General features: G+C 38.3%; 1 protein-coding gene and 1 non-coding gene across 2 annotated transcripts; both read right to left on the reverse strand.

The window, feature by feature from the left end:
- Positions 1-426: 426 nt before the first annotated feature.
- On the reverse strand, positions 427-587 carry LOC113694403 (U1 spliceosomal RNA). Its single transcript, XR_003449355.1, has one exon. It is a non-coding gene; the product is annotated as a U1 spliceosomal RNA (small nuclear RNA).
- Positions 588-19,270: 18,683 nt separating this feature from the next.
- On the reverse strand, positions 19,271-19,753 carry LOC140008890 (uncharacterized). Its single transcript, XM_072053795.1, has 2 exons — positions 19,468-19,753; positions 19,271-19,404 (listed from the first exon to the last, which is right to left on the reverse strand). Exons 1-2 carry the CDS (start codon positions 19,751-19,753, stop codon positions 19,271-19,273), a joined length of 420 nt encoding a protein of 139 aa, XP_071909896.1.
- Positions 19,754-20,271: the final 518 nt, after the last annotated feature.

A 20,271-nucleotide genomic window follows, 5' to 3' on the forward strand; every position in this document is an offset into this window, starting at 1 on the left:
TTTCACTTCATTTCTCTTTTAACCACTTGACTTCATCACCAATTGTCTATTTTTCACCTCACTTGACATCCTTTGGTGATTAAATCATTAATCTTGCAGAGAAATGAAGTTTTTACCATTAAAATCAATAGAAATGCAATATTAGCCACTTTTACCAAAAGCTGTATATTTTTACCAAAACCTAGTTATTTTAGTTATAAAACTAAATAATCAAACCAAAATTAACTAATAAACTGCACTAAAAAATACGTAAAATAAACCCTTATCAAATACCCCCACACTTGAACCATTGCTTGTCCTCAAGTAATATGAAATTCCAACCAACAATGATCCAAAATTTGAAAATAAACATATGTAGCATTTCAACTTCATTTCCTCAAAACAAGGTAAATAACTATTATGCAATCTTTTTTTTTTTTAAGAAGGGCAGGGGCCGCGTGAACGCAGGCCCCCACTGCCACAAATTATGACGTTGGCTCTCCCACTTGGGGAGACCATACGCAGGCACCCCTCCCAAGTGCAATGGAGGTCACCAACCTAAGCCATGAGCCTTCTTGATCGCCCATCGACCTCGCCCAGGTAAGTAACTATTATGCAATCATTCAATAGCCTCAAGTACTCATAATATCAAGTAAAGGAGAACCAATTATACCATAATTATAACAAGTTTAATTCAATTTTTCATCCTTACTCAATTTCACAAGCAAGTAATTCATATGATCAATAAAATACTTCCTAAACCCATGATCATCTTCTTATTTAACTTAAAGAGGGATTTATTTATATAATATAGATAAGTATTACTTAAGTTGTGAAAGTATCTTTTTACGCGAGGATCGACATTTATAGATGAAGATCACCGGTTACTCAACACTTCACATACTCAAGTTGTTTTGCATACTCTTAATTCAAGTACCGTTTTACGCGAAAGTCGACATTTTTAGATGAAGACACCCGGTTACTAAGTACAAGAATCATTGGAGTAGAACAAATTTTATTCTATTTTTGTCTTTTTCTTTTTTTTTTCTTCATTTTTTATTATATTTTTATTGTTTTTTTATTTTTTATTTTTTAAAGTAAAGATAATAACATTCCCTCGAAAGCATAATCATGAGAAGAGTATTGCAATTATTGACCATATTTATCACTTAACTTATAAAATCCAATAAAGAGAAGAAATTTCATTAACTATGCAAAAAAAATAGGCATAATTTTTTCCACTTTACAAGATATACTTTCCTACAAATGCATAAATTATAATCACATAATAGTCATTTTCAAATTGAATGAGAAAATAAGTTTCCAAATCCACATATATTTATTTCAAAAGGATAAGTGACAAAATTTTATTTATTTATTATGATTATTATGTATAAGGTTTTGGAAAAATTTTGACATAGTCTCCCCTTAAAAGTAGACTAAACTCCCTGCCAGCAACCACAAGAAACAAATTGGAAGCACAAGAAATATAACCAACATCAAACACAACTAAAATCACAAGTGCCACACATTTCTTCCCCCACACTTAGAATACACACTGTCCTCAATGTGTAGGAAAGAAAAGAAAAGAAACAAAAGAAAGGAACAAGTGACTCCCCAAGTGAGATGGCTGCGGTCCAGTGAAGCCTTGAATCATGAGCCATCGACCGCTCACCCATCTACAGTCAACGATCTACACGTTACTGCCACAAGTTCCAATATTCAAAATAAGGAATGTAAGTTAACATTTTTCAAACAAAAGATAAAAATAACAAGCAAACAAGCAAACAAAAGAAAAGCCAGCCAAAGGGCAGCCTCAATCATCCTCTTCATCATCATCTTCACCATCATCGACGGGAGGTGGATGTAAGCCTAGATGATGTTCAATGTGGTCCAGGCGAGTATCCAGTCGGGCTAAATGATGGTCGATGTCGTCCAAGCGACCGAAAAGCCGCTGCCAATTGGTTTGTGGCGGAGGAGGAGGCGGTGCTAAAGTAGATGTTCCAGCTTCATCGCGACCATGTCTAGCCTTCTATCGCCGCTCCTGAACAGGGCATGAAACTTTCCCCGTGCCAATACCAAGCCGACGGAGAGTAGTAAAAGTCATTTCAGCTCGTGGAGGAACATTCTCCCGCCTCATGCCTTCCAACCGAACCTCAAAAAGCGGGAAGATTAAAGTCAGTAGACGAGGAAATGATAATTTGAAAGAAGTTGTCTTACGCCTCGCCGTAGAACGAATGTGGCTAATGATGATGTTCGGCAATGAAATTCGAACATACGGGGAAGTTCGGTTGTGGAACATGTAATCAAGGAAGTAAATATCGCTCTTGCGAACCTCCGTGTGCCCCGTCTTCTTTGGGATGACATTGTGAGCCATCATATAAATGATAAGACGATGGCGAGGTTCGAAGACATTCGCCACTATGGTCTCCTTCCTTGTAGAGCGAAAAGGTTGGTACTCGAGACCAAACCTAGCCATGGCCAATGAGGGATCCCACTTCCTATTCGGGGGAACAAACTCCTTCTTCAAATCTACTGGACGTCCGTCATCCATACACCCCAAAATAACGGCCAAATCTTGACGTGACAAGACGATTCGTCTTACATGCACCCAAGACTCAACCATTTCTCCACTATGGCGCGCCTTACTGTCAATGTTGGCATAAAATTCTCGCACCAAGTCGGGGTAGTAATGGTCTGGTAGGGTGAGAATCGGAGCCCATCCAAGCTGACCAAAAGCCTCCGAGATGTTATACATCATCTCCACCGTTTGGTTCACGTGCATCTCAAACAAGAACTCCAAGTTAGCATGCTCCTCATGCCATTCTTGATTCCTCCGATTAGTGAACCTTGCACTGTCAAACACAGATTTTCCCGCTCCACGAGAGGTGCCCTCACCAGGTTGTCGGCTAACTGGTGGAGGAGAAGGTGAATTCTCCTCCTCAGTCACCTCCATCTCCTCATTAACCTCCCTCTCCTCACTACTAGAGGATGAAGGTATCACACGCCTTCCCCTTGGCATGGTACCTAAAAGAAAATGTTGCAATTAACCACATGTATTTTGACACAATTCACAATTTGGCAATGAATATCCTAAAATGATCCAAATAATCTCCAATTTGTCCCTTCAAGTGATAATTTGTCCAATAACTAATGTAAAGGACCGAACAAGACGAGCTATAATTTATGCCAAAAATTGCTCAAAATCACCAATTAAAACAAGATATGGAATAATTATAACCCAATTAGTGAAAATAGCAACAATTATGATTATAACTATTTAGAATTAACAATAATAATATGCTTTTAGCTATGATCATGTTGAGGCAAAAATTAAACTAATTAACTCACCAAATCAACCAAATTATTCACTATACACAATGCACATGCTAAAATATCATCAACTAACCATTCTTAACCATAATTAAACATCACCAATGGCTCAAAAACATCCTAACTTCATTTGTCGATTTCCTTCAAATATAGCAATTATGAATTTATAAAGCAATAATGACCAACATATTGCTACATTTAAACTCATAAACATACTTAAACAATCTCAATGAGCATGAATAAATTAAAAAAAAAGTCAAATACATCATCAAATTAAAAGATGTCAGATAGCTCAGGATAAAAAATATGGCTTTCAAAAATCAAAAGATCTGATGAAGAAACTTACCTCAATCACGTAGAAGGATGTTTGGTGATGCTAAAAATGCAAAAAGCCCTATGAAACAACCTCCAATTGACCTCCAATTGAAGAAATTAGAGTTGAAGAACCCTAACCTTCAATCCTTCAAAAACTGAATTTGAGGTGTTTTTCTTGGATTTTAATCAGTTAAAAAGGTTGTATGAAGCTCAAAAGGTGTTGGGTGATGATTTCTAGCAAGATTATGGAGTAAAAATGAAGAGTTGTGAGTTGGGTAGAAAGGAAGAGGAAAAACGCGCCTGAAAAATGGAGAAGAGAAGAAGAAATGAAGCTGAAATCACGTTTCTGGAGGCTATATTCGGACACAGAAAACGCGACTATAAACGCGCCTTCAACTCGCATTTACTAAGTCGCGTTTCCTGCACAAATCCTGCAGGAATGAAAACGCGACTATGTTGGAAAATGCGACTTTTAGTCGCGTTTCTAAAGTCGCGTTTTTGAATCTTGATCCAGGCTTGAAAACGCGATGTTTCTGATAAATGCGACTTTGTGTCGCGTTTTGAAGCGCGTTTTCTTCAGTCTCGTTGCAGAATTTGAAACACGTTTTGATGAAAACGCCACTTGGAAGCGCGTTTTCATGCTAGGTGCGTTTTCTTCTGCAATTTTTTGCAAAAAATGAACTGTGAAAAATTACCATTGGTACCCCAATCACTCAAAATGCATCATAAATCATTTGTTTGTAAAATTTATCAATGTGCACACATGTAAAACATTAAAAACATGCATTTTACCTCTTTTAAACGGATCAAATAACCTTGTAACGCAAATCGAGGGTTGAGTTGCTTGATCAAAGTTCACTTTTTTTTTACCTCAAATGGTCATTTTTTGCTTCCAATTGCCAACCCTATAGCACAAAAACAACAAATTAACTAAAACACTTATTCAAACCACAAAATCACACCAAAATAACATAAGGTACTAAAACATTGGGTTGCCTCCCAACAAGCGCTTTTGTTTATAGTCGTTGGCTCGACTATATCACCTCATTTTTTTTTCAAGGAGGCTTAGTTAACGAATAATCCACCATTTTAGGTCTTGGTGGATCATTAAATGGTGACTTTATAGCAAAAGTCACATGATTTAATGGTTTGAGAAATGAAAGTGACTTACCTATCCCAAGTGTTTCATAGATATTACTTTGAATATGCACCACTTGAGAATTCACCAAAAGAATTGCCATGAGAATATCCTGGGTAGCAATACCCTTAGAACCTATACTTTCAATGCACTCCTCAAGAGGGGTGAAAAATGAGTCATTAAAACTCACCTCTTGAGGCTCAAAGTTAGTTCCAAAAATATTATCATGTGAAATGGATATTTGCTCATTAAAACACACTTGAGATTCATCATTTTCATCAAAATGCAACCCATTTTTACATACAACATTCCCACCATTCATGCTAGGATTATTTTGCAAATTATTAGAGGAAATAACTTCACACAATGCATGCAATTTCTCTTGTATTCTACTAAAGTGAGAAATCAGTTCATCTATTCTTTCTTCAACCCTATCAAAATGGTCGGAAGTTGCATTAGCTAATTTTTCTAAAGCTAACTCCCAAGATGGCTTAGAATCATTAGCTACCATTTCAATTGCCAACTCCCAAGATGGTTTTGATTCATATTGGACACATTCAGGTTGGTAATCGTAAAATTATGAAGAATTACTATAAGTAAATTGATTATCCCAACCATAAGCAGGAGAATTGCTCCAATTAGCTCTATATTGATGAAAACAAGGATTGTAATGCTCTAATTCATCATAATAATCCACATTTTGTGCTTGCATACATGTATTAGTAGCATGATAACCTCCACACAAGTCACAAATCACATGATAAGAATTAAAAGCATTAACATTCCTCCCTTGCTCAATTTCATGCATAATTGTGTCCATTTGAACTTGTAACATGATTACATCAAATTTTTCCGTTAAACACTTCAAACCATCTTCATAAGACATACCTCTAGTAATTTCTTGGTTACCTCTATTGAAGGAGTTTTGCACTTGGTAACCATCCCTTAACAATCTTCCACTTCTCAAGCATTGTCCTCCAAATTGACCTACCCTTCTTATCACCTAAAATTGCTTTTAAACAACCTCAAAAGCAAAATTAGTAAGAAAAATAGGTAATGAAACACATACACATAAAACACAAAAATAACAGAAAATAACATTCACACTATAACTAATGAAATGTCTAAACTAATAAAGTTACTCTTCACACCGATATTGCCAAATCTTCCCCGGCAACGGCGCCAAAAACTTAACGGGTATTTTGCATACGTACAAGTTAAAAAAAAACCGAATTACACCCGTTCGCTGCAAGTATACAGGTCAACTAGTAGTTTAGAGTATATATCGGGTCGATCCCACAGGGAAGAGTGAACAATTACCAGTATTACTAAAGTTTCTCTATTATTTAGACTATCAATGAATTATAACAAATTTACCCTACTGAAATTATACAAAATAACAAATAAAAGCTCCTTAGGTTATGGTATCCCTAACTACTCATGCAAGTGCTATATTTGGATCATTGAGTACTACATCTAGGCTAGTTATGGTGTAATTTCCTTAAACATGTGAAACCTACTTTCGTAGTGAATCAACTATACTCATAACTAATCCATACCTATTTTCATGGTTATGAAATTAGCTACAAGTTCTTTTCTTCAATGAAATTACATGAAATGAATCACTAAAAACCACATAGGTGCACCTCTACTTTCGTGAGTGTACTTCCTATGTTTAGCACTTCTTGTACTAGTGTTAAATCTCAATTTTCATTGCAGAAACACCTTAGATAATCACAATTAATGGTACCAGATTAATCATGATTTCAAGAGCCAAAGTGCTAAATAACTTGCTCAAATACTAGCAATCAAATAGCCAAATAATAAACACTAACAATCATAAGAAGTTCAACCAAACCCAAGGCATAAACTTTAGAAACAAATAATAAACATAAATTCCAGAACTTGCATAATAACCATAGTTAAGAATCCAATACAAAAGATAAAGAATTGGAGTAGAGATAACCCATGTCACTTGAGTTTCAACTCCTCCTTCTTCATCTCCATCTTCATCCTAATCTAGCTATCATACAAGAATGGATTAACTACACTTACTACACTATCCTACACTAAGGAAATGAAAGAACTACATTTCTGCACTTCAAGTTCTCTCCCGTATGATAATTGCTTCTCCCAAATGTCTCTGCATATAAACTACTCCAAAGCTCCATTTTTCCAAGTCAAATTCCACCTTTTGATTCCCAAATCTAAACTTTGTTAGGATAGTTAATAACAAAGGTTTTTGACTTGAAAATAAGCCACCTTTCTTGCCCTTTTGTCTTCTGAAGCATGTGCACCGAATTCCCTTGCAACTTATAGCTGGAAAGTAGTATGAACACAAGAGAAATGGCAGAGCAAATTGCAGAATTTCGGCTAGAAAACGCGCCTACAACTCGCGTTTCCTATACTCGCTTTTTCACTTTGGTCTTGCTTCAACTGCGATTTTCTCCATGATAAAGGCCGAACTGGCTTTTGTGCAAAACACAAAAGTTGTAGCCCTTTGAGTTAGCTTTCCAATGCTTCAAAATCATTGAATTCGCAGTTTTGTAACCTGAGATATGGTCGAAATACTACCACCTGGTCAAACCCCTGTTCAATTTCCGACCACAGAATGCAACTTCTGTATTCCGACTTTTTGTCCATGAAAACAGCAGAATTAGATTTCAATGTCTTCATACCAATTGTAGGTATCTTTCTTAGCTTTAAAACGGTATAAAGATCACCTCAATCCAATAAATGTAGCTCCAGATATAATCAAAATACCGAAGAGTGTCAAAACTGTCTTGAGTTGCATTTCCTCACTTAAACGTTTTTCACTTCATTTCTCTTTTAACCACTTGACTTCATCACCAATTGTCTATTTTTCACCTCACTTGACATCCTTTGGTGATTAAATCATTAATCCTGCATAGAAATGAAGTTTTTACCATTAAAATCAATAGAAATGCAATATTAGCCACTTTTACCAAAAGTTGTATATTTTTACCAAAACCTAGTTATTTTAGTTATAAAACTAAATAATCAAACCAAAATTAACTAATAAACTGCACTAAAAAATAGGTAAAATAAACCCTTATCACATTGCATGAATTTTGGTATGACCTTACATATCTAGGGTCACTTGAGAAGTGTGCCATATAGTTACTAACAGTAAGCTGACCTTATGTTGTATCAAAGAGATGTTGATAACAAATACAAACTAGAAAACAAAGTATAATCGGCATATGTATATACTTCCCCATTGGTGGTGTGCTGGAAACTGCAATCATTCTATCCGACTATCATGGATAGCTTGTTTAATCTAACTCTTGACTTTTCAGTATTCCAGAAAGAAAATTTCATAGTACTCTACAAACAAGTAAACATCATGGATGGGTTACTTTCATCGACAAATGCGAAAGAACAAACCAATGGAATTTAGAAATTGATCAGAGCTTGCTGGAACGATGATAACAAACTTTGTTACTTGATACTGCGTAAAAATGAGCCCACAAAAGGGGACAAAATCTTTTTTTGACCTAGCAACAGATTATTAAGAAACTAAATGATGATAGAAGGCGCCCATCAAGTTTGCAGGAAGTATTTAATGCAATCTGGAAGATCCGAGAGTAATACCCCGGTTGTCGTAACAAGAATTGCCCAAAGTTCAGTTGCTATGAGTACGTGAAGATTATAACAAGAATTGCCCCAAGTTCAGTTGCTATGAGTACATGCCCTGCCAACTTATGCAATTAATGTTTCATTAAGCCTCTAAGCTATATTTATATGACTAGTAATAGGTCACATGTTTTGCATGTGATTATAATATTTCTTACGCACTAAATTTTGTTTGTGAAAATTTTAAAACAAATTTAACATATTCTTTTTTATTTTTATTTTTTTAATAAACGGGAGGTCTTGAACCTAGAACCTCCTGCTTATAATCCTTCCCACTTTACCACCCAACTTAACCCTCTCCCTATTTTTTTATTTAATTTTTCATCTTCTTTAATTAATTGTCCTTATTATTTTAAAAGGAAAAAAAAGTTCACAAAAATATTGTATCTATAGATTCATATAAAATCTTCAGAGAATTTTTAAAAAATGAGGATACATTTAGTCTCTTTCAATTTATAATAACGGTTTTAAGGACAATTAATTAAAGAAGATGAAAAATTAACATTTTAAAAATAAAGATTTGATCAAATATGAAATGATTTGACAAAAGTATCAATGCTTTGAATGGAATCTATAATATCGATACTTCTAATTAGTTCTTTTGGTTTTTTCCAAGATAAATAAATTATGATAATACCACTAAATTTTTTTTATTTTTAATTAGATATATAAACATTTTTTATTTTTTTGGAGTTGAATAACATGAATTTGCATGCTAAACAAAAGTTAGTTGTTTGTGAACCATTGGGATTGGTCCAATAGTCAGAAAAGAACTCTTAGAGTTCTCTCTAATGTCAGGTTCAGAATTCGAGCCCTATGCCTAACAGGTAAGGATTGAAAGAGTGTGAAGAGGGATGGAAGGGTAAAAATAAAATAAAATAAAACAAAAAATAATTATTTTCATAAATATCAGATTCATGCTCTACCATTTTTATTTTTCATGTTACATAAGCCAAAATTTTCAGTTACTTGAAGGAATGTCTCAATGAGACCTTATATGTAGTGTTTTTTGAAAAATGAAGAGCTAGATATCCTTTGAAGTTGAACTTTTTGTATTATTTGATGTACTATTCGTTAACAATGGAATATAAATGATCCACCACATATATATTTTTTTGTGTAATTGTTCATTTTTTTGAGAATTGAAATTTCATTGGTAGAGATAATTGAGTTTTTTTTCTTTTGTTTTCTTTTATTTTTAAAATTTTTGGACATAATCTAACACAAAGTACAAGCAAAAAAGATTCTACTATTCTAAAAGTGCCTTGTTTTGGTATAAATAGTAATATTTTTGAAGATTTGAAAATTTAATTAGGCCATGACTAATCAAGAATTTTTATTGGAAATAAAAAATAGAAAATAGAATGCAAAGAGACACATTAGTTCGGAGTGTTATGTTTTGTTTATTGTCTTCATAACTCGAATTTAATAAAGGTTACATTTTTTTTCCTAACTGCTACAATTGTTGCTATTATTGAAATGCAATAAATCTAATTATTAGGGAGAAGGGTATTTTAGACAAAAAAAATAAAGACCATATCCTGCTTTGTCTCTAATGCTTAACATTTTGTCTTGTCCACAACCATTATTTTCTTTTAAATCAATAGATATGGTATAATGACTTTTTAATCATCACAATAAATTAAAAACTAACAAGAGCATCATATGAAACTTCAATCATCAATTAATAAGTGTATAATTCGAATAATAAAAACTAAGATAACAACAATGCTTACACTTACACTCCAAAGTATCAAAATAATTGGTACTTTTTATATAGCACTAATAATAATAATGAATCCTTGTTTTCTTCTAAACCAACAAATATGATATAATGAATTTTAATCATCATAATAAATCAAAAAAAGTATAATATGAAACTTCAATTATCAATTAATAAGGGTATAATTGGAATAACAAAAATTAAGATCACAGCAATGCTTACACTTACACTCCAAAGTACCAAGACTCGTGGTACTTTTTATATAGTAATGATAATGTTAATGATTTAATGCCAAATTAAGTAAGTCACTTTGGTTCTTTTATTTTTATTTTTTGGTGTTCAAAAATAACCTTTAGTCATTCCACTCTTACTTTTCTATTGGTCTAAAATATTACAATATCCACATAAAGTTATAACATTGCCCTTCTATATTGAAATCCTTTAATTGATTGCTAATTTATGAAATATCATAAAATACTAATGAGTGATAAGTAGATTGTGATTTTTGAACTTTTCTTAATGTATACTTTTGTAAAAGTAATTAAATTAATAATACTTTAGGATAAAAAAGCAACTAAAGATGATAACTTGTCATCATATAAAGTAACTTGTGCTGTTGGAAAAAAAAAGTAATACAATTAATAACAACGATGTTGGAGAAGTCTATATAACAAAATTTATTTGATTTTATTGTTGCCACTTCTCTTTTTGAACTTTAAATATGTGTGGGAGGGGGTTTAAAAAACTCTTCTTGTATGATTTGATAGCTCTGTAATCATCATGTGTCACTAGTGTCATTAGTGAAGACTGGTCAAACCATCCAACCATGATAGTGTCTAAGTGTCATTAGTGAAGACGGCGTTGTTAGGCTACAATTTCCAGCTTGAGTTTGATCACGAGTCATTACAAGCTATGATTTGCGCGATCGGGCTGTTCAAGACACAATTGGAGTACCTACCATGGGCCACAAGGGAGATTCAAGCCTTATTAATTGTTTAAGTGTCATTAGTAGGGGTGGGCACGGGTCGGGTACCCGCCCCGAATGTCAAATGGCTGACCCGACCCTAACATGTCGGGTCACTACTTTTTTGACCCTAATCCGCTCCGCTTGCCCTCGGGTACCCGATTTTCGGATACCCGAAAAATAGGGGCGGGTCATAGGGTACCCGCCCCTATTAAAGAATGCGAATTCCTGTATGAATGCAAAGACAAAGACAATAGCAAAACAAACAAATTTGCAATTTCATCTTAGAAGATGAACCTGGCTGCTACTACGGTCTTCTTTCTGGCAAAACCAAATACCTTAGTTGCCAGAATTGAGGTTAATGGAAGTCCTCTGCTGAAGTAGCCGAACAGGCGAACACACACACACACACACACGCGCGAGGATTTCTTAGCACACTGAAAAGGAATTTCAATTTCATTGAAGCATAAGAAAAGCCAAAAAAAAAAAAGGAGGGGGAACGTGCAGACTTGAGATGTTATTTCATAGACTAACAAGGTATAAGCACCAACTACTTTCCACCGTAAAAGAATTACTACAAGCACAGGAGGAAAAAACAACTCTCCAAGGAACAGGGCACTTCTGAAAAATCTTTATCCAGACAAAGCTATGCTACTGTACTTCTTCTGAAGGTCTCCATACACCACAATTCTTGTAAACCTACAAAACGCTGTATACCTCAGCCTTCCAAAGACATGTTGGTCCAGAAAAGCTAAGAGCTATTAGGCTGAGAATTCCTGCCGCAATGAGGAAATATTTTTGGAAAAGAGTTTACCTCTAAAATTACACTACGCTACCTCGAAGATTAACACAAAATTCACTTCCTTGATGATGCCTCTACCAAAATTCTAGCACTCCATGCCGAAACTACAGAAACAAAACCTATACGGATGTATTAAACAACATGGTACAATTCAAAAATTCTTTGTTATGGATTTGCAGATCGACTAGGTCGGCGTTGGCGTTGCACTTGTACAACTTGAGTGTTTGGGACTGGAGAAATTGAAGGTCCAGAAGCCCAAAACTAGGACTGAAGAGTGAAGTCTGAAGGTGAAGAAGTTGCGGCGGCGCTGAAGTGAAGACTGAAGGCTGGAGTGTCGACTGAAGTGAGGATATGTTAGGAACTTAGGGTTAATAACTTTAAAATATTATAAATTTACCCCTATATTTTTTAATATTTGTAAAATATACCCCCGGGTCGGGTACCCGCGGGTTTTAGATTTTGTGATCCGTATCCGTATCCGAATTTTATGGATACCCGACCCTATCTGCTCCGCTGATAAAAATAGGGTCGGATATCCTAATTTTCGGACCGGTCGGAACGGATCGATCGAGTTTTCGGATTTTCGAATTTTTTTGCCCACCCCTAGTCATTAGAGAAGACAGGCCTTGTTAGGCTGTATTTTCCAGCTTGAGTTTTACTAATTTAGTCATTACAAGCCATGGTTTGGGCGATCGGGTTGTTCAAGACACAATTGGAGTACCTGTCATGGGTCACGAGAGAGATTCAAACCTTAATAATTGTCTAAGCGTCATCAGTGAAGACAGGTCTTGTTAGCCCCCCAGGGCTAGACCATCTGGTCTTGGGCTTCTTCCGGAACTCCAAGGTCAAGTGGTCGAATCCCACTTAACTCCCAGTGCGCTTGGGGTGGCGGTGTACTTGGGCGCAGGGGATTAGTCGGGCCGCCTTTGGGTCTTGATCCGGACACCCCTGTGTTGACAAAAAAAAAAAGACAGGTCTTGTTAGGTTGCATTTTTCAACTTGAGTTTTATTAATTTAGTCATTATTTGGATTCGCTTTTAGTGGTGTAGAAACTGACCAGCTCAAAAAGTTTGGACCCGTCTTTATTAGTTAGGGCTTATGGGCTGGCCTAAAGGTCCACTTGGTTGTATCATTTGCTAAGTCCAGTGACAGGTCGTCAGCCTGTGTAATAATAAAATTAAACCTAATTGCCAGTTAAAATGATCAAAACCCAATTCCAAGTACTGGAGCAGGGACTCTAGGTGTGCAATGGGATACTTGATTCACCCTGTTCTCGAAGAGTTTGCTTGATCCGATATACCCGAATGGAATGGTTATTCCTTTTTACAAATGATTATGAATTTGTAGACCGGGCAAGTAGGGTTGTATCCACAGAGACTGGGTATATTTGTTTCTTAAGAAATCCAAAGTAACACAGGGGGGGTGATTTTGCAGGAACGACGATAATTAAATAAATTCAAATGAGAAAGTAAAAATAAACAGCTAACTAGAAATTAAACCACAATTTACTGAACTCAGGATAACAATAATTAAAGGCCTAAATTAATTAAAACAAGGAAACAATCAAAAATAAAATAAAGTAGGCAATTAAAAGTCAAATGGCAATCCACTACAATCAAGGAAATATTAACTAAAGATCTAGCCAAGAAATAACTTCAGCAATGGTTCACCTAATTGATCATCGATACTAAGCCAATTCCAATTATTTCCCAATAAATAGGTTATAACTGCCAAACAAGCGATGACAGTCAACTCCTCCTTACTGCGTCGGTGATCAAGGTACGCCCGTTAATCACTTCTCTAATTGGAAAACAATCTCAGGTACACCCGTAAGATTTAATTTCCCAATTGCCTTACGTATTAGAGGAGCCCTATTCTAACCACATAACGCACTACCAGGGTTATTTTAGATTAGCCCACGTATTCCCCTAGCACAAATCTAATCATGCCAGTTGCCACTATTTTGAGGTAATTAAACAATTACGGATTTAATACCCCAATTGACAATAGATTACCCAATCAATTAATTATCCGGATCCAAGACAACCAATTAATTAAATAACCATAAGTTTAGCAATCAAGGAATATGCGAATACCGATAAATAAAAGGGAAAGATTAAATTAAAATGATCTCACAATTTTAGGTGACCCAAAGCATCCGTTGCTCCTTGACTAGAAATGGGAAATTAGCTCATAATTGATGAACTAAATCCACGGGAAATTGAAAAGGAAACAGCGGCCATTGTCCGTTGAAATTTTGGAAGTTGCAATACGTCGAACAGTAAGAATGCAATTGAAAATCCCCCGCAGCAAGTGAATCTATTTAGTGTTCCAAGCATTCGTGTAGCAAAATCACTCCAGCGGTACACGGAGGAAAAGTCAGACTTTCTGCTCCTGACATGCGTGGAGCCAAGCGCAAGTGAAAACTACAGCAAGAATGAAGTGCCAGGCTAATGCTCCTCACAATCTTCCTACGTAAGAAGAAAACTAGCTAACAAGCACTAAAAAGAAAAGTCAACAATTTCGGCCCACTACCAGACGAAAAAGAACTAAGAGACAAAAGAATAAAATCCAGCCGCCCACTTCTCTCCGTTTTTTCTTCTTTTATTGCGGCCGGCCCTCCGAAGCAGAAGCCAACCCTCTAGTCCGCATTCCTTTGCGAAAATTACCAAAATGGGCTTGGCGCCTTCTGTTCCAAAAGTGCCCCTCGGACAAGCTCTCCCCTCTGGATTCCTTTTCTACTCAATTTCCACATGTTGTCCTATTTCCGTTCTACTCCCTGAAATAAGTGCAAAATACTAAAAATGAGTAGAATCCAGCAATTAATTCACATCCAGTCAGGTAATAGGGGAATTTAATTATAAAATAAAAGAGAAAATTACACCCTATCAATTCCCCCCACACCTAAACCATGCTTGTCCTCAAACATACGAAAAGTAAACGAACACCAAAATTCGATGATGGCCATTGCCCAATCTCCTATATTGCCAAGACATTCAAGAGAAAAACACATATCGAGCATTGGTGATTAGAATCCAAGAAGCATCCCCCCGGTTAGCCCCTAAACTACCAATTCCTTCAATTTCCAGGTTAACTACTCTAAGAAAAGGGAATGGCGCACAACATTTATCAGCTAACGGTCCAAATATTCACACAAGTCTCCATATTAAGTCCAAAAACCAGCAAGCCTTCCCATTATTTATTCTCTCTTTTTTCGTTTTTTTTTTCTTTTTTCTTTTTTTTTTCGCAGGTCAATAATAATTAACACAAAAAGACTTAGTCGTTAGCCGTCGGGGCATTTTGACGCGAACTCCAACATTTTTAGATGAAGGAGCCCGGTTACTCAGCTCCTACCGCTATACGACCACGTACTCATAAGAAGTACCACCTTTTGACGCGAAAATCGACACTTTCAGGTGCAGATTCCCGGTTACTCGGTAGTAGCTAATAGAGGAGTACAGTCAAGCTTATTCACAGCCAAACAACACAGAAACGCAAAATAACAGCACTAACAACTAAACATAGGGCAGCTCGCCTCATTATTGCCAAACATGGAGAACTGGAGTCAAAATTGGACCAGTTCACATCAAAATGCCAACAGTCATTCCCAATGCCTAGAAAAGTTAACAAAGTAAGCAAAAGAATCAAGCAGTCCGGTATTCACCAAGGAGACATCTCGAATCCAACCACCTTAACCCGATACCTTTGTATTTAAGAACTTGGCAAAAGTAGACTTGGAGTCAATAAGTCCACATCTCAATTTGGCATTCACATGAAAGGTAAGCACCAAGAAGAAAGAACGGAAAATAAGCAACTAGAAATAAAACTACGAAAAACTACTAAGAACTAAAAACGCACTTTTTTTTTCTTTTTCTTTTTTTTTTATTTATTTTAAACATTAACTACTAAAAACTAAAAACTAAAACTACTAAAAACTAAAAACACTAAAAACTACTAAAATGAAAAGCTGCAAACTGAAAACTACTAAAAACGGAGCACACTAGCATAACTTTAGATCCCCCCCACACCTATAGGACACATTGTCCTCAATGTGACAAATAAGAACCAAAAGTGAAACACAAGTGAGAGGGGAATAAGCCAAACTTCCCTGAAATCGGGTCATAGCGGAGGGCGAGGTGGAAATGGAGGTGCAAAGCCTGTATGCATCAGAAACTGCGCCAAATTCTGGGCTATGCCGGCGACATTGGCGTCGACGTTGGTCATCCGGGCCTGCAAATCCTGAACCTGCTCCCTGAGTTGCTGCCATTCAGAAGTCCCACGGCGTGGAGGTGGTGCAGAAGATGACGGCCCAGCCGTGTCCTCGGCCGACTCATGAAAGGAAGAAGGTCCTGGTCGGGGCGTAGGGTGTGCACCCGGAGCTCGAGGTGGTCCTGGAGGGGTAAACTGGTAGGAACCATCGGGCAAATGCTCGACGACTCCCCATCCTCTCTAAGCAATCCACATTCAAGAGCTCCATCTCGAATGCCAAATGTAGGTCATGGTCTTCCAGGTTAAGAACCCCTAGCTCGGTCGCCAAGTGGGTGATAAAGGACCCAAGGATCAGAGGTTTGTTCTTCTTGGTCAAAACCGTCTTGAACTGCGCCGCCAACCAACACCCCAAGTTGACCTTAATGTTATTCTTCATACTCCAGAAGAAGAAAAACTCGGGGCGGGAGAGTATACCGGAGCTGTCCTTGCGCCCTGAGTAGCTGTAGGCTAAGAATCGCTGAACATAGCGGGCACTAGGGTCCTTAAGAAAGGAACTCCTAGACCGGGAAGGATCGTAGCGCTCCCTATCGACGGACATGTCCTCCCATACATCATGGTAGCGGGAGAGGAATGGCTCTACGTAGTCACAGGCACTCTCACCATACTCTCTCGTCGCAGCATACTCTCGAGTAATCAACCCAAACGCCAAATTAAATTCGGTAATCGAAAAATTAAATTCCTGACCCATCAGACGGAAGCGAATGACATTAGGTGTCGCTGCGGTGAACCTCGAGGGCAACTCAAACTCGAAGGTAGCATAAAACTCACGAGTTAGCTCGACAAATGCGGGGCAGAAGATATCGAGATATGGGCGCCACCCGATGGCAGTGAACATCTGCTCTACCTCCTCACGTATGCCTAGGCCCATCATGGCTAATTTGTCACTAGTCTTACAAGGTATGATACGCCGCTCACAGACTTTGGCATACCTCTGCTGATCCGCAGGTCTAGTGAAGGTCAAGTGCCCTCCAAAGTGAGCTGGGGTATCTACCTGAGCACCCCTACCCCTACCTAAACGGGTTCGGACATTAGAAGAGTATGGTAGGTTGGTAGGTGTATTCACAGAAATAGATGCCTGTGGAGGAGGCTGAGAACGAGGGGTCCTAGACCTAGAGGATGATTTCGGCCTCACCATGATTCGGAGCAATCAGCTTAATCAACAAAAGTCCCAACAAATATAACAACTCGCCTGTGCCAACAAGAAATAAAGAAATGCCAACAAACCAGAGGCCCAGCGAACGCAACACAATAGGTAACAGTGATCTTGCAGCTCACTGTTTAAAAAAAAAAACTAAATAAATTGGATTCACCCAAAACTTGAACAATTTCCCCAAGCAACTGCTAGATCCAGCAATACCAGTTTCAGAATTTCCACAAGGCAACACAGTCACAAGGCCACGACAGTCAACCAAACACTCACCCCCATAGAGGTTTCAGATTATAGGGAGAAGAATCCAATAACAGCACCTAACTCAATAAATGGCTCCAGTGGCCAGTTTAAGTGAACCAGTCAAGCAATTAAAAACAGCAACCAGGATGACCCCAACAATCGATTAAAGCTAATAGTCAAACAACTCGCACGGCTGAGCCAAAGTAATAACAACCCTAAATCTCAGTCAAAAGCAAACCCAGTTTAACAAGAATATCAACAAAAGTCCCCAGAAATTATGCACCAATATTCAGAGCCAAACAGGAGTCAGCACTGGACTCAATAGACAAAACACCCACAACGGTGGATAAAATTTTCCAAATTGCACGAAGCAGATAGACTGGCACAAATGCGACCCAATTCAGCAAATGCAGGGAACTCCTCCAAATAATGCAAATAAATTTAAGCAGATAATGCAGCCACAGAGTTTTCCAATCCAGTCAAGCAATTAAGTCCAAGAAATAGTGCCGGAAATAATTGGGTATAAGTGTTCTAGGGGTGAATACCTCCACCTGTTAGGGAAGAGGGAGAGCGCAGCATCAGAGGAAGGACGTGCAGTTGGCGGCGGGTCAACTGGAGTTGAGTTGGCGGCGGACAAAACAGGAGGCAGCGGCAGTGTGGGCTGGTCGGCGGCGGGACAGAGGTAGGCGGCTAGTGGGTGGCGTAGGTCTGCTGGTTGGCAGCAGTGGCGGGTGCTGCCTCTGGTTGGGGCGGCGTCTGAAGTGGGTATGCCGCGACTGGACAAGGGGAAACCAGACAGCGGCGGCGCGCAGAGCGTCAGGCGCTGGGAGGGAGACGCGGCGCGCGCTAGGGGCTTGCTGCGGCAGGGGAGAAGGAGGCGGCGCGCGGCTGGAACTTCAGCAGCGGCGGCGATGGAGCTTCAACAACCAGATCTGGCGCTGGGGTCGCGGGCGGCTCGCAGTGTCGGCGTGCTAGGGTGCACGGGCGGCGGACAGCAACGGACGGCGAGCTGGGTGGCAGCAGTGGAGGCGCGCGGACAGAGGCGCGGCGGGCGGCGATGGCGCGCGGCTTCGGCTGGTCGAGCGTGCGCAGAGAGTAGGGGAGAAAGAAAGAAAAGAGAAAGAAAGAAAGAAGAAGAAAGAAAGAAAAGAGGGAAAAATTGGTTTTTTTTTTTTTTAATCTGAATTTTTGGAAAGAAAATAAAAACCTACGGTTTAAAAGAAATTTTTTTTTTCAATAATCTGTCTTCTTCTTTTAATGAAAGGCATAATAATAATAATAATAATAATAATAATAACAATAATAATAGTAATAATAAAATATTTTTTCAAATCCTTATCTTTCCCGCGAACGTGACGCGGGCACGTCAAGAGGTCAAGAGAGCTCCCAGAAGTTTCAGAAATTTCTGATCACGAGCGCCCTGCACATCACCACGCGGGCACGTCATGAGGGCAAGAGAGCTCCCAGAAGTTTCAGAAATTCCTGATCGTGAGCGTCCTGCACGTCCTCACGCGGGCGCGTCAAGACTGAAGGACACCTAAAAATCAGCAAAAACGAAAACTGAAACCCAAAATCAGTCAAATTAAAGGGAAAACAGATTTAAACTATGGCCCGAAACCAACAAGCAATTGACAGAAACAATTGGGTTGCCTCCCAATTAGCGCCTTTCTTTAATGTCTTTGGCTAGACATGGTAAAGTGTCATTGATTAGGACACGGTGGTGCGTCTAGCTTTATTGTCTCCACCTCTCCACCTGAAAATCCTTCGTAATAATACTTGAGACGGTGTCCATTCACCACAAATTTGTTGTCTGTCTTAGCACTCTGGATTTCAACTGCACCATAGGGAAAAACATGAGTTACAATAAAAGGTCCAATCCAACGGGAACGTAGCTTACCTGGGAATAGCTTGAGCCTTGATTGGTATAGGAGGACCTTCTGACCAACTTCAAATGTTTTTCTTGAAATTTGTTGGTCATGAAATGCCCGGCTTTTCTCCTTATAAATCAAGACGTTTTCGTATGCTTCATTCCGGATCTCCTCCAATTCTTGCAAATCCAGCTTCCGTTGAGCACCGGCCTCCTCTAAATTCATATTACATTGCTTTATCGCCCAAAAATCCTTGTGCTCGAACTCCACTGGAAGGTGACACGGCTTCCCAAATACCAACCTGTACGGTGACATCCCTATAGGAGTCTTGTACGCCGTCCGATAGGCCCAGATGCGTCCTCCAACCTTTGGCTCCAGTCTTTCCTATCAGGGCGCACCATTTTCTCTAAAATGGACTTAATCTCCCGATTCGACACCTCCGCTTGACCATTGGTCTGCGGGTGGTATGACGTTGAGACCCTGTGGAGTACACCATACTTGCGAAACAACGCAGCTATGGTTTTGTTGCAAAAGTGCGTTCCCCTATCACTGACAATAGCTCTAGGCATTCCAAATCGCACAAAAATATTAGACCTGATAAAATCTGTAACTACTTTCGAGTCATTAGTTCGAGTGACCTTAGCCTCCACCCATTTAGACACATAATCAACTGCCAGCAAAATATATAAGAAACCAAATGAAGTAGGAAAAGGCCCCATGAAATCTATACCCCAGACATCAAAAATTTCAACAAAAATCAACGGGACCTGGGGCATTTGATCTCTATGGGCTATATTACCTACCCTTTGACAGCGATCACATAACTTACAAAA

Source organism: Coffea arabica, chromosome 6c (assembly GCF_036785885.1).
Source record: "Coffea arabica cultivar ET-39 chromosome 6c, Coffea Arabica ET-39 HiFi, whole genome shotgun sequence".
Lineage (NCBI taxonomy): Eukaryota > Viridiplantae > Streptophyta > Magnoliopsida > Gentianales > Rubiaceae > Coffea > Coffea arabica.